The sequence below is a fragment of the Aegilops tauschii genome, chromosome 7, assembly GCF_002575655.3.
Source record: "Aegilops tauschii subsp. strangulata cultivar AL8/78 chromosome 7, Aet v6.0, whole genome shotgun sequence".
Lineage (NCBI taxonomy): Eukaryota > Viridiplantae > Streptophyta > Magnoliopsida > Poales > Poaceae > Aegilops > Aegilops tauschii.
Window position 1 is genome coordinate 4,907,584 of NC_053041.3, and position 14,431 is coordinate 4,922,014.

Consider the following 14,431-nt stretch of genomic DNA (forward strand, 5'->3'; position numbering starts at 1 on the left):
GCCTAGATCTTGTTAACAAAATGAATCATTCGGCGAGTGGGAGATGGTTGTTTAGTCCGAGTTTGAAGGTATCTGGATTCCATGGAGGCCCTCGTTCAGACCGATTACACCAAAAGCGTAATTGTCGTTTTAATTGGGTGGCGGACTTCTTGGATGAGCATGGTGCTTGAAACGTTTAACGGCTAAATGAATCTTTCTGGCTAATGGATGTTTGTGAAATTTTGAAAATTAGCACATCACCAAGACAACGACAGGATTCTTTGTTTGGCAACCGGAAAAGAGTGGAATTTCTTTTGTCAAGAGCGCCTATCAGTTTGCTATTTTTCATCATAATGTATCTTTCTTTGGAGGAGCATCTAGTTCTGTCCCTCAAGGTGATAGGTCTATATGGAATCTCATTTGCAGAGTATGAGTTCCACAGAAAATGAAGATAATGGCATGAAAGGCTGCCATGAGCACACTAACTATCGTCGCGTGTAAACTTCATGGCCACCTAGCTATCGAGGACAGTTGTGTTTTTTGAAGTATGGAGAATGAATTCAGTTTTTCATGCACGGATAATGGTGTGCCCATGCACAATTTATCTGGGATCATATGCAAACCATATGGCCGCTCCTCATGAATGAGCAATGAATGAGCAACTTGTGGACAGTGGAAAACAATGGCTCTCTCATTTTACTAGTTTGTTCGGAGCCTGTTTGATACTCCCTCCATCCCATAATGTAAGACGCTTTTTAACACTACACTAGTGTCAAAAAACATCTTACATTATGGGACGGAGGGAGTAGATAGTAATTATGCTCGTATGTCGCATTTAGTAGTTGCAAAAATGACTTGATCCATGATAAGGAAATCCCACCTATGGACGCAATAATGATATTTTGAACAACTATTATAATTTATAAATCAATCAATACGCTCAAAAGTATACCATTGAAATGGCATAAGATGCCAACTTATGAGTTTTGAAGGTCGTCGACGCCCGAAACCTTCTACACATACGCCGACCGTTCGATGACTTGCATCACCGGTGGGTATGGTGGCCTTCTCGGTGGACGGGTCATTCTTGGGGGGGGGGGGGGGGGGGGGGATGTGGCATCGGATTCTGGGGAAGCACGACGGTTCAATCATGCGAAGTACCCCTGAAACAAAACCTTGTATTCAAAACAGGCCCTCAACCCTCAAGGCAGAAATACGTGGGTCCTCAGGCAGCATTCCGTGAAAGCGCCACTCCCAGTCCCTCCCGGCGGCGGCCGAGCTCGCGGCCGCCCGCCCGCAAAACCCTAGCCGCCGCCGGCGGAGCCCCCCGTTCATGCCGGGCTGCCTCGCCGGCCTGGCCCCTCCGCCGCCCGCCGCGCTCCACCTCCTGCTCCGCGGCCGCGGCCGCCGCATGGCCTTCTCCGCGGCCGCGCCGTCCCGCGCCTTCCAGCTCCGCCTCAACCCGCTCACCGGCGACTCCGAGTGGCTCGTCGTCGACGAGGCGGAGGGGGAGGATGTGGGGGCGGCGCCTCCCCAGACGCAGAGGCAGCTCCTCGCCGCCACCTCCTACCTCGACATGCTCAACGACGCCGCCCGCAACCGCGCCTACCGCCGCGCCATCGACGCCGCCGTCTCCGACCCCTCCGCCCGCGTCCTCGACATCGGGTGAGCGCCCATCGATGCATTTACACTCATTGGACCATGTACTCTGGGTCACATTGCGACATTCAGACAAGTTTATCAAGGCCATTAACATTTAATTGGCCCTCTTGTTAATTAAGGCCATTTGAACAATAGCCATTAGCATTTAATTGGTTAAATAATCACGGAGGGAGTATTAAGGACATGCTAGTCTAGAAAACAAATCAGCTGTGTTGGCTACATGATCTATGATATCACAAAGAAAACAGAGTGGATGCTAATGCTTGGGGAGAATATCAGGTGCTCCGATGCAACCTCGGCCGCTGGATTGTGATCCAACGGGCAGCATCATGGGATGTGGATCAAAGCATTATTTCAGGAATGTTCAGGGCGTTTTCTGCAAAACATTGATGCTGGATTTGTCTTTTTTGTTTCTTAATGTGTGTTTCGAATTTTGATTCGAAATTTTTAGGGATTGTACACTCATGTGATGTGAACATCCACAATTTTTTCGGAATTTTTCGAAACATATAGATGCGCATTTTGAAAATTTGGAGCATGGGAGCACCAAAATGAACGGTAGCACTAGATATTCTCCCCTAATGCTTGTGATGGTTCAGAGCCGGGACCGGGCTGCTCTCCATGATGTCCGCGCGAGCTTTGGAGGCTGTTGGAGGCGAAGGCAGGGGCAGCGTGTCGGCATGTGAATCCTACCTTCCCATGGGCAAGTTGACGCGCAGGGTACTGAGAGCCAACGGGATGGAGAATAAGGTGAAACTCTTCCATAAGCGGTCAGATGAGCTCGAAGTTGGAGTCGAGCTTGATTCGCCAGCTGATGTACTGGTAGGCTTTTGTTTTAGCTCAACTGGCTTTCTTGTTCTACTAACTGAACCTGCTCCAGTATTATACATATTTATGCTCAGTCAAATAAGCTAGTATAGTACTCATGCTCGCTGTTATGCTTCAACTGAATCTGAATTACCAGCATCATTCAGATTTGGTTATTTCAGTTGTCAGTTCACGCTTAGCGACAACATAGCAGGCACTTTCCTTATTAGGAAGCTGTTATATCGATTGTTTTATTTGTTTGGGGGAATTAACATTTCTTGTGATATTCCTTAGCTATCATTCATGCAGTTAGGGATTTGTGCGGAGTTGGCACTTCTTTTGCATTAGGCTTGTGCTACTATTGCAGATAAAGTTCATTATAGTTGACAAAACATACTATGTTTCTCAGGTGAGTGAAATTCTTGACTCTGAGCTGTTGGGTGAGGGTCTGATACCTACTCTACAGCAAGCTCATGATTCGTTATTGGTGAAAAATCCAAAGACAGTCCCATATCGAGCAACTACATATGGGCAGGTCTGTTCACACCACTTGTTCAATATGACTTCATCTGGATAGCATTTTCTATGGAAGCAGTGTTTGATTGGTTTATACTGGATTTTTTTCTTGGGCATCCTAGTTAGTCGAAAGTCCGTTCTTGTGGAAGATGCATGATTTGCACAGCAATGAAGCAAATGCTGCAGATGGTGTCTGGCTTACTCCTGATGGGATGGAAAATATTGTTTCTGTGAAACTGCAGCAACATGCAATGCAATGTGACCCGTTAGAAGATGAGATACGATTGGTATGCTATGCACCATTATTTTGCATATTCAGGAAATTTGTTGTCCCAGGTCCTAACTTATTTTGCTTTAGCTGTCAGAACCCTTCAAAGTTTTTGAATTTGACTTTTCGGAACGACCAGAGAGCCAGCGTGAAAATAAGATCACGATTAAAACAACTGGTGATGGCTGTGTTCATGCTATTATTTCATGGCAAGTACAGCATCTGGCAGTCTCTTTCGTCACCTTATAGTTAAAAGTGTGCTGAATGAATATTTTTTCTTCAAATGTAGGTGGGTGCTTCAGTTAGATTCTGCTGGGTCAATCTTCTACTCCACAGCTCCCAAATGGGTGAGGCAATCAAGTATCAAGGATCTACCACGATGCGCCGATGGTTGGTTAAATAATCAAGACTTTTACCATCTTAAGTAATTCTTTTGCATTATTCAGTGTCATTTTCCATTTCCCTAGATTGATAGGCTTATATTGTTGGCATGTTTTGGCCAACATTTATCTGCATTTCCCTGATGTGTTGGTAATGTTGGACTTGGGTCATATGGGTATCTAGAATGTTATGGGGAACTGGCTGTCATATTTTGAAGAAAGAGCTTTCATTAACACTGCACCTATATAGTACTTACACAGCAATCAGTACAAAACCTGGAAATTTATATATCACCATATGTTTGGCCTACAATTTACTTGATTTTTTTTTTCTAAATGTCAACATACCATTAAATTTTAAAGGGGATTGTGCATTTGATCCATGGAACTAAGTATCATATATAAGTTCACAATTGCATTGCAAAGGTTTAAATGGAATCAGTGCATTGTTTTTCTGGAATAGTGTATCGCGGATGTTCAGGATAGTGTCCCAATGCACATTCACGGTTACTTACCTATGCCTTAATGTGTCTGCATGGTGTTATGCTAGTGATGTTAATAGCATTGCTGCAAGTATTGTTATTTGTTAGTGATGTGATGCCTTATTGTTGAAGAAGTAAGCGATTTGGGCATATGATTGTTTTTAGAACATACATTCTTCTTAAGCTCACTAGCATTTGCTTGAACTAGCATATTCGATATGTAGACCTTATAGGAGTCACCCTGTTTCGCATTCTGAAGCTACTTAAACGATATCTCCCTTCTATCTTTATAGACACGAAGGATTGGTGTGATCACTGGAAGCACTGTGTTTGGTTTACACAAGGAAGGGGTGCTCCTGTTATGAAAGATCAAACTCTTTCTCTAAGGGCTAGTCATAACCTAACTAGCATCTCTTATCAGCTGCTAAACCCCAATGATGAAGCATGCAATGGAAACTTGAAAGCTGACCATCTAACATTGTTGCCAGAAAGGATAGCACTTTATGGTGATATATATTGGAGATCAGCTTTGATAACAGCAATTAAAAATGCTGTAAGTACTCCAGTTCATTTGATTATAATACTATGTTGTTGCATTGCACACTTGATTTCAACAAACTTCTGTTTTCCACTGTTAGAAATAGAACAGGATGTTAATTTAAGACTTAAACGTCTAAAAGAATTCCACAGATCTGCTGATGCAAAAATATTCTAATGATCTGCCAACATTTGAAAATGAATTCCGGGTTTCAATAGTTTCTACAGTTTGACAGTTTGGCCATTTGAAAATAGAAGAAAAAACTGTGCTTGCATAATCATATTCATATTCTTAATTCATAATATGAGCTGGTCCCTCCGGGCATGGACTGAAGGGATTTTTATCCCTTCGACAATCTGGAAGCTATATTGTTGCCTTGTTAGTTTCATGGAATCTAGTATCTTTCAGTTGGAGTACATGATCAGTTCCATGGTTTATGCTACCTACATTCTCTTTTTGATACAGAATACCTACATTATTCTAACATCGTCTATTCATATCTAATGTTTCTCTGCCCAGCTGAGTGACAGATCTCCGCAAACCTGTATCGTGGCTGATGACAGTATATTCTTAGCTCTCTTAGTTTCTTCTCTCTCACCATCTTCAAAAGTCATTGCCATGTTTCCTGGTCTACGGGACAAGGGTGCGACATATCTCCAAGCTGTTGCAAAGGCAAACAATTTCTCCATGGATCAAATTCAAGTGATTGGTAAAAGAGCGGCATCTCTTTCAACGGATGATTTGGAGCATAAAAAGGTTTGCTGCTAGTTTATAGTCTGGCTTCAAAAGTAGTTCCAGGATTCGTACTGTTGTTTTTTATGAATTTTTCATCATCTTCTATCGTTTTATCTCCACAGATTAACTTATTAGTGGGCGAACCATTTTATTGTGGCAGTGAAGGGATGCTTCCATGGCAAAACCTGCGTTTCTGGTTTGTTACTTCAAAATTCTAGTACTCATTATCTAACAAATTAAGCTTCACACCATTACTAACAAATCAGTCAGTTGATGTTGCACATTCAAGTTCAAATACCGCCCATGTTGTGCTCCTTGTTGTATTTCTGTTAGTATATTTTCTTTTGATTCTTTGTCTCCATGGTCCTCATCGATTCTCTGGCCTGGCAGAAATTGATGGTAGTTTTGATTGATAGTTAAATTTCACTTTTATACTATAATTTCATTATTGTTAAGCCCATATTTAATTGAAAATATGGCACCCTATTAAATGTTTCCTTTTATCTAGTACTTTTATTTTTAAAGTTCCTTCTAGTACTAGTATAGTGCAATTGTGGCAACATAGTATTGTAAAAGAAAATAATGCACCCTCAATTTGAACAGGGAAGCAAATGTTTGCTCGTAGACCTTCATGCATCTGTTCACATATGCCTTAACTAACAAGCGAAGAAACGAACTTCTATGTCCTCTTCACTGGGGAAATAGGCTTTATTTTTTAACTGTTGCCACCATTTTAGGTTTGTTGATCCAAGTTTAGGCTGGAAGGGTCATATGGTTGTTTTGAGTACCTTGTAGGATAAACACACCTATTCATCTAATTTTCATTGAATTCACCAAGTATTAATCATATTTTTTAGAACATGGAATCCACATTTTAAATGAGAAGGCCTTTGATGTCTATTCTTCTGTGTTGTAATGCCGATTGAAGATGCCAATATCTGATCCTGTTATTTTTGCTTTAGGAATGCAAGAACTCTGTTTCATTCAATGTTATCCGAGGATGCACTCATAATGCCTTGCAAAGGAGTATTAAAGTTATGCGCCATGTCTCTTCCGGTTAGTCTTCCCACAAATTACTCTTTATTTTCTTTCAGGCAAAAGAACAGAGTTTTTGTTTTCCTTCTAATAACTGTGGTACTGCAGGACTTGTGGAAGAGTCGCCGCAGCCTGAAAGATGTCGAGGGTTTTGACCACTTGGTTGTTAACGAGACTTTAGGAGCCTGCGGTGATCTGCCCGGAGAGCAGCAAGGTCCTTGTCTGCCCTATTATGTATGGCAATGTGGTTATACAAAGGTACAGTCAAACACTGACTCGAGGTTGGATGCATAGATATCATATCTCTTAGACGTGACTAACGATGCATTCAAACTTGACCAGAAATTAAGCAAAGTGTACTCTGTCATGGACTTCAACTTTTCGGAGCCTATTCACTCCTGCTTTGGGAAAACAAAGGTATATCTTGCTGTCTTTTTGGTGGCATGAGCGTCATCAGAGTTTTTCCTTGTAGAGTTGCCTTGATTTCAGAGATTCTAAATTATATCAGGTCCATGCTGTCACCAGTTCTAACTGAATATGAAGATGGGAATGCACCAGAGATGTCACTAACTTATATCATACTAGCGCAAAGTTGTTTGCTAGGTGTCTGTTGGGAGTGATTTTGTTCTGCCTTAACTTTTCTTAGTTTATACTCCCTCCGTAAAGAAATATAAGAGCGTTGAGATCACTACTTTAGTGATCTATAAACACTCTTTATAGAGGGAGTATATGTAAAAGCCATGTTTGGTCCATCATCCTTCAGTCCCTGTTGCGCACTAAAATACACAACATGAAGCGCCCCTCTGCTGCCTAAAACATTCATGTTTTCTGACTGAATTTCATACCCAGGTATGCAAGTAGTTTTCTGACCGGTCTGCCATTCCATTTGATCTTGTGTAGATTGAGTTTGCCGATGCTGGAACGTGCCATGGCTTTGCGGTTTGGATCGACTGGGTGCTCGACGAGAAGAACTCCATCGTGATAAGCACAGGTCCAGGTAAGCACATGTCTTCATCTCACTCTTGAGTACGTCAATGCCTGTAAGAATCGTGAGTAAACTGATGGTTGTTTGTTACATTCCCCTACCTGATGGTCCTGTGCTGTTGGTGTTTACCTGTCCTCAGATACCCGATACTGGAAGCAAGGGGTGCAGCTCCTGAGCAAGCCTGTGGAAGTGAACCCAGCTGACGACCCGGCCGCGCTTGTGGAGGCCTCATTTGATCCTGCCTCTGGCGACATCACGTTTAGTTCATCCTTCTCTTGATGCGCATCAAGCTGTAACATAGGACCTGTCGCGCGCAAGCGACTACCTTTGCCCCAGCTGTAACATCGAACATTTTCTTAATTTATTTATAGGAAACATTACCATTGCATTCCATTAAACGTAAGCGGTGGACAAATCGTCAGCATGCAGGTTCTATACAAAGTACAAACTGAGGCAGACGGCCAGGAAATTTTTACATTGCCATATGCAACGCGTGCTGTGCAAAGTTTAGTTTCTCTAAACAGGGCTCCTAATGGCGAAAGATGATGGGCACTGATCGAGTGCTTTCTTGAGCTTTTGGAAACATATATAGATACCCTAGCACTCTGATTCTCAAGATAGCAATTTGCTTGCTTGACAGCAGAAACTAATATGGAAATCACACTAACAGCGCTTGTACAGAAACTATTCTCCCTGCTACCGCCTTTCGGGGCGCGTAGATGGAAGGCATCCAGTATGTGCTGCGGTTTACGTTCTCCTTGTAATGCCTTGCCACCATGAATCTGCCGAATTTGAATATTTTTGCACATTAATAGAATCCAACAGACTCGTGCCTTCAAGCAATTAATCATGTTCATCTACAATGCGCCAATACCTGGACAGAATTTAGCCCATGCGAAAAACATGGAAATCGCTGCGACAAAGAGGAACAGCCAATGTTTGAAGTGAGTGGATAATAACAAGGTCTTGAACGGAGCAAGCTTGTTCGCCCACTGCATCCAGAAAGGAACTCTTAAATAATGTAGGAATCAGACAAAATGAATTTATTTTTTACACTAATTGGTTATTGTTATTATTACTTAAAAATTCCTACCTGTGCAAGCGCACGTGTCGATAGTTACAGGTTATGGCAGGAAACATATGAATTAATGTAGGATGGCAAAAAGACATAAGGCCAGTCTTGGCGAAAAAGAGATGATCTGCGGGAGCAGAGAATATGTACCTGGCGAATGGGTGATCCTTTAGCAACACCAATGTTACTTAGTTCATTAACAATGTGGGCTATTGTAGGCCTTCGCATTCGGTCATCCTCCACACATTTCAACGCTATTTCGATGCATGTCCTCACTTGTTCAGATGCATGGGGCGACACTGTTGCCTCCACCTTTGTTCGCCAGTTTTCACGTACCTAGAAATATAATTGAAACATAATAACACCAAAAGTGGGGAACAGGGGTAAGGCACAATAAAAAAAATTGTGAAAAAATGTTTTCCATGATATGAAATCCTTTTTCTTACAGTTGTAATAAATTCTTTCGGAGGGGTGTATGGACAACTGAAGTAGCCCTCCTTTCCTGCCATTATTTGTATGATTATGACCCCGAGACTAAATACGTCAAACTTGGGACTGATTGCCTGTCTGTTGATTTATACTGGTGGCATGTATCCACTGCATTTCATCTAATACAATTACTTTTCTGAAAGTTCGAGAAAAGATGCTAATTGATTATTTTCGAGTTATTAACTTACCGTGTTCCTTTAATATCTTGGGATTGTGTCATATAGGTTTGTGGTGAATCAAAAAGTCTTGACAAACCGAAATCACCAATTTTTGCTACCATATCCTTATCTAACAAAATATTTTCTGGTTTCAAGTCCAGATGGTAAATGGGAGTATCAGCATTATGAAGGTAATGTAAACCCTCACATATTCCTTTTATTATTTTGTAACATTTGTCCCAATCAAGTCTGCAAGATTCAGCTGTAGAAGTAAACAAAAAGGTATGTTAAATCGCCATGTAAATAACAAGTATAATAGTATTATCAAGTGTGTTTAATCTAAAACGTAGTCCAGCATATCACCCGGTTTCCCCTCCTAGATGCTGCAAAAAATAGTTCCATCTTCTCAACCCTAACCCGTATCTCCTTTCTTGTTGGTTGCTACTCCCCACCTAACCCAACCATGAATCATGTGTATGGAACTACGGATACAAGGATGAGTAAATAGATCATGCCCCCCTCCCCCGGCGCCCTCTTATGTTGTAGGAAATTCAAACATAATTTAGTGCAAGTAGAGCAGAATCATACCAGAAAGTTGATTGTCAAGGTTTCCACCCTGCACATATTCCAAACAAATTGCTCTTTCTACCACGCTAGCAGAAACATGTTTTCCCTCGTACTCAACAAATATATGTGATGCATGGTGGCAGTAGCCAACTAACCGTACGATATTTTTGTGTTGGACCCTCATTAGATTATTAAGCTCGTTTTTGAATTGTTCATCATCAATCCACAACATTTGATGAAGTTTCTTAACAGCAACCTCTTCTCCATCCTTCAGCACCCCCTGTTAAAAATCTCAGTTTTTATGGCACATCATTTTTGTAGTTAACGGCAGGGCTCATTTGGAAGTTAGAAGATGAAGTAATAACATACCTTGTAAATAATTCCATATCCACCACGGCCAACTATGTTTTGCTTAGAAAATTTATCAGTAATATTTTCTAAGAACTCAAATGAAAACTCTTTTGCTCTATATAGCTGATGTATAGATGAGCACTCAACAATATCAATCTTATTCAGTTTCTGTATGATCTCCTTTATAGTAGGCCTCTTTTCTCGACTGAACTCCACACATTTTAGAGCTATTTCGATGCATGTTCTAACTTCACGCGAAGTATGCTTTGATATTGTGCCCTGCATCCTGTTTACCCAGAATTCATATACCTGCAGAATTGAAACATAATTCCTTGGCTTGCATGCCTAGATGTGTGGTACAACCTAATATTAGTGAAAGTATTACATTCCATAATATAAAGTTTTTTCTTACACTCTCAATAAATACTTCGGGGGAAGTATCTATACACTTGGTGTAGCTCTCCTTTCCTGCCATGATTTGCAAGATTATAATGCCCAGACTGAATACATCAAACTTTGGTGTGATTAGCCGTTTACTGATGTATTCTGGCGGCATGTATACTCTGCAAAGTACAAAAATAATTTATCCTCACAAAAAATTCCATACAGGAATTTGATTACTTCTCATGGTTTGTTCATTGACGTACCTTGTTGCTGTAACTTCTGGCGTGTTGGAGGCTTCTATTGAATCAAAGAGCCTATAGAAACCAAAACCTCCAATTTTGGGCATCATGTCCTTATCCAGCAAAACTTTTGTAGGTTTCAGTTCCAGATGGTAAATAGGATATTCGAATCCTTTGTGAAGGTAATGTAAGCCCTCACACAGTCCCTTAATTATTTCGTAACATGTGTGCCAGACAAGAGCACATGGTTCATCTATAGAAGTAAACAATACAATGTGTATTACCGTGATGTAAGGTTTAGAGATTATTGCCTACATGCAAAAATGGTAGTGTAAGTAGAGCATAATCATACTAGAAAGATGCTTGTCAAGGCTTCCTCCCTCCAAGTATTCGGAACATAGAGATCTTTCTTTCACTCTAGCAGAAACATATTTTCCATTGTGGTCAGCAAGCACTTGCGTTGTATGATGGCTGTAACCAACTAACCGTATGGTATTTTGATGTTGGACCCTCATAAGATTATTAAACTCATTTTTGAATTCCTCGTCGTCAAGCCCTGGCATGAGATTAAGCTTCTTCACAGCAATATATTCCCCATTGTCCTGTACCCCCTGTCAAAACATATCTATTAAGTCACTATATGCTAACATACAGTATTGTTGATTAAGCATTTTTTTTGCAGGGATGTTGATTAATTAAGCATTTAATACAATGGTTGATAGAAATTAATGGATCGAGACGATTCTTTGCCTCTTCCACCTCGTTGTGGTTGGGAAGTATATATGGATCAAGATGGTTCTTTGCCTGTAGTAGTACTAGGGTATGCTTGGGTAGTAAAGAAGTGTGCTTTTCAGTTTGGGCATGAATTTGAAGTCTATTAATGATCTAACTAGATGGCTTTTTACTTGGCCTTTGGAACCTACTCCCTCTGTCTTTGAAAAAATGTACTTCCAACTTGCCGTGTTGTGCCCCGGATGGTTCTGGTGTTGGCTCGGTCGGCCGGGGTGATCTGGTGGGGGCAGACGCGGCTTGGAGGGCCGGTGTTGTGCCCCTCTTCGCCCATAGACCCGCCGTGATGTGCCTGCTCTGGCCCAGATCGGGGTCAGGCAGGGCACACCGACCAGGTGGGGTGTCGCAGTGAGGGGGTTGTGGCCGCCACCTACCTCATGAGGTGGACACGGCCTGGCACCGGTGGCCACCTTGGCCGGCCTTGTGCCGGGGGCTTGCTGCCCGAGGTCCTGCTACCAAGTTCTTCGCAGCATGGGGTCGGATGCTGGACGGGCAGCTATGACCAGGGGTCAGGACAGCCGGCGTTCGCTTGTCCGTTTGTGGATCCGTCACCGGTCTTGGGCCTAGGCCGGCTTCGGTCGAGTGGCTTGACAGGGACCTGTGGTGGTTTACTCGGCCGGTGGATTTGTTCTTCCTCGACATGATGGTCACTTTATGATGCTTAGGGAGGACAATTCAGCGAAAGCTGCGCAAGACCTTGGCCGTTGCCGGCGAAGACGACGTCTACGAATGTCGTTTTCCTTCTCGGAGGCGTTGCTTACAGTCCATCCTTCTTAGGCAACCCGGCATCCTCTGTGTTGCAGCGTCCTCCTATCCACGACGTCTTCTTTCATGGTTGTCGTCTGATTTTTCGATACCAAGGTTCCTATATGGGCTTCTTGGTGTGCGAGGTCATCCCAGGACCAGGGGGTTGCTGGGATCGGTGTCGTGTGGGTAGGCTGCCGGATGTATTCTTTAGTCAAGTTGCATTGGGTGTGGTTGTCGGTTGCCAGTGAGGCTCTCTCTGGCGGCGGCAAATGTCGTGCTTGACCTTGTTAGGCCGCCACCGCCGCTCTCCTCCCTGAAGGCGTTGTTCATTGGCCCTTCCTTCATCAAACTGATGGTATCTTATTTCGCCTGGCCCGTCGATTGAAGTGTGCCTAGGAGTGGTGGCCTGGATGGTGAGGTGTGTCGAGGCGTGCCGAGAAGACTTGGGCTTATTGCCAGGAACTAGCTAGATTCCTTAGTTTGCTTAGCTTGGCTTAGCTTAGTCCCTGTTTTTGGTTCCCTGTTTTTAGCTTTATGTGCTTCTCTTGTATAGCAGGTATCCCCAGCAGGGTTGGTGTGTGTTTGTATGATCCATCTGTAACAGTTGTGGCTTTATTTATAAAGCGGGTTGGAAGCCTTCTTCGGTATATGTAGGCAAAAGTTGTGCAGACCTTGCTTGTGGTATCCGTTTCGTATCGATGAAATTGGGAGCGCGATGCCCATTAAGTTGAAAAAAAAATAAGAGCAACTCCAACAGTTCCCCTAAAAAACTTCCACTAAAACCAGTTTTTTGGCTGCCCGTAAGTTTTAGGGGAAGTTTTCTGGAAGCAACTTTTGTCAGATCTCGTAAACTTCTTTCCCTAAATCTTTTCTTGATTTATTTTTCATTAAAAAAAGTTTTTGTTCTTCTTCTTGTGCCCATCGGTTAGTGGTGGCCACCAACGGTGGGCGGTGGCGCGGGTGCGGGTTGCCACCGGCGAGGGGCCGCGTGTGGCGGCATGGCCAGGGGGCACGAGAGGCGATGGCGACATGGCACAGTGGCGGGGGGTGCAATGTGGCAGCCTGGCGGCACGCTACATGGGGCGGCCCGTCGCGGTGACGCGGTGCTTTTCCGATATGGGCGACGGCGGCGCTCCGGCGAGTTTCCAGTGGGGCAGTGGTGTTCGGTAGGCCACGCGTGAAGGTTTCATGGCGGTTACCGCCCCGCCAAAAAACTACGGGAAGATCATCTCCCTGTAAATCGGCAGGGAGAAAGAGCCTCTAAAGATAAAGCTAGTTTATGGGAACTGTTGGATAGGTTTTTTTGCCCCAACTTTTCCTAAACGACGGTTATTTTACAGATAGGGAAACTGTTGGAGTTGCTCTAAGGGATCAAATCACTTTTGATACAACTGTCCCAGTAGGAATAATCTATTATAAATACTCTTTCCTTCCGAATTAATTGTTGGAGAAATGGATAAATTTATTCATTTCTTCGACAAGTAATTCCAGACGAAGGGAAGGTAGCATTTCCAATGAAATCCACCATTTAGTGCCGCTCTCTGGCTCTTTGCAACGCCAAGAAAATACTTTCGTTGAGTTCCGTCCGTCCGGAAATACTTGTCCTAGAGGGAGTAATTCGCAAGTCACTTGAAAAACAAAATATGGAGACAAGTATAGTGGTAATCATATTCCCATCACTTTCCAAAGAAATCGACTCGACGCCTGAGGCCCGTTGTTGTTCACGTCAGAAACGATTTCACCACCAAAACTGGAAAGAACACTACTAACATCTGAACAAGCAGTACTAGTAATTAATAGTACCAGGGAGAACGGCGACTGCTGTCAACGCTTTCGACTTCTGTTTGTTGTCCTTGACCTCGACCTTCACCACAATCTTTTGCTGCAATCCTCAAAACAACAAAACGACGGGCCGGGGCCTGCAAATCAGTACTGTATCTTCTAGCTAGAGGGCAACGGCTACAGATGAGCACAAGTTTGTCAGCTGCTACAATCTCACCTTCATGGTGGCGACGAAACCAGAACCAGCCGGCGATTACAGCTATAATCACAGAGGCAACGCGCACATCAATCTCGTCTCCGTGAGGATCCGCGGAGGGCAAACAAGATCTCGACTGGTTCCGCCGAATGGACAGTGGTGACGTCCGTCAACGCTATACGCCTATACGTCAGTTAAAGGCCGCCATTGCTTTTGGTAAAGGGAAACGCTTCGAGCCGGCGAACCGGCTGAAATTTGCGCCGGTCGTTC

General features: G+C 43.3%; 2 protein-coding genes across 8 annotated transcripts; one reads left to right on the forward strand and one right to left on the reverse strand.

Annotated features, from left to right (window-relative positions):
- Positions 1-1,188: 1,188 nt before the first annotated feature.
- Positions 1,189-7,872, forward strand: LOC109766148 (protein arginine N-methyltransferase 7). The gene is made up of 14 exons (XM_020324917.4): positions 1,189-1,644; positions 2,241-2,463; positions 2,858-2,983; positions 3,087-3,251; positions 3,323-3,441; positions 3,522-3,622; positions 4,388-4,647; positions 5,152-5,388; positions 5,490-5,563; positions 6,330-6,423; positions 6,511-6,660; positions 6,745-6,819; positions 7,303-7,399; positions 7,527-7,872. The coding sequence occupies exons 1-14, from the start codon at positions 1,313-1,315 to the stop codon at positions 7,664-7,666; spliced, it is 2,193 nt and encodes a 730-aa protein (XP_020180506.1). The 5' UTR covers positions 1,189-1,312; the 3' UTR covers positions 7,667-7,872.
- Positions 7,771-14,064, reverse strand: LOC109766161 (G-type lectin S-receptor-like serine/threonine-protein kinase At1g11303). 7 transcript variants are annotated; one of them, XR_012189392.1, is made up of 12 exons: positions 13,987-14,064; positions 11,134-11,258; positions 11,000-11,064; positions 10,672-10,900; positions 10,437-10,587; positions 10,043-10,333; positions 9,695-9,953; positions 9,137-9,368; positions 8,906-9,056; positions 8,610-8,795; positions 8,262-8,379; positions 7,970-8,169 (listed from the first exon to the last, which is right to left on the reverse strand). XR_012189392.1 is itself a non-coding variant. In XM_073504838.1 (11 exons), the coding sequence occupies exons 2-11, from the start codon at positions 11,208-11,210 to the stop codon at positions 8,135-8,137; spliced, it is 1,467 nt and encodes a 488-aa protein (XP_073360939.1). In that variant the 5' UTR covers positions 11,211-11,258; positions 13,987-14,064; the 3' UTR covers positions 7,771-8,134. The 7 variants fall into 7 exon arrangements, 2 of the variants coding, with proteins under 2 accessions (XP_073360939.1, XP_045087268.1); XM_073504838.1 differs by lacking the exon at positions 9,137-9,368 and having other exon boundaries at positions 7,771-8,169; positions 8,906-8,961; XR_012189390.1 differs by having other exon boundaries at positions 11,000-11,258.
- Positions 14,065-14,431: the final 367 nt, after the last annotated feature.

Excerpts from the sequence above, each read along its gene's own strand:
- LOC109766148 (XM_020324917.4), top strand. The coding sequence starts at position 1,313 with ATGCCGGGCTGCCTCGCCGGCCTGGCCCCTCCGCCGCCCGCCGCGCTC. Across the intron at positions 2,984-3,086 it reads GAGCAACTACATATGGGCAG|TTAGTCGAAAGTCCGTTCTT; the intron begins GTCTGTTCACAC and ends TGGGCATCCTAG. Across the intron at positions 5,564-6,329 it reads TGGCAAAACCTGCGTTTCTG|GAATGCAAGAACTCTGTTTC; the intron begins GTTTGTTACTTC and ends TTTTTGCTTTAG.
- LOC109766161 (XM_045231333.2), bottom strand. The coding sequence starts at position 11,210 with ATGCCAGGGCTTGACGACGAGGAATTCAAAAATGAGTTTAATAATCTT. Across the intron at positions 10,588-10,671 it reads CCAGAAGTTACAGCAACAAG|AGTATACATGCCGCCAGAAT; the intron begins GTACGTCAATGA and ends TGTACTTTGCAG. Across the intron at positions 9,954-10,042 it reads GATATGGAATTATTTACAAG|GGGGTGCTGAAGGATGGAGA; the intron begins GTATGTTATTAC and ends GATTTTTAACAG.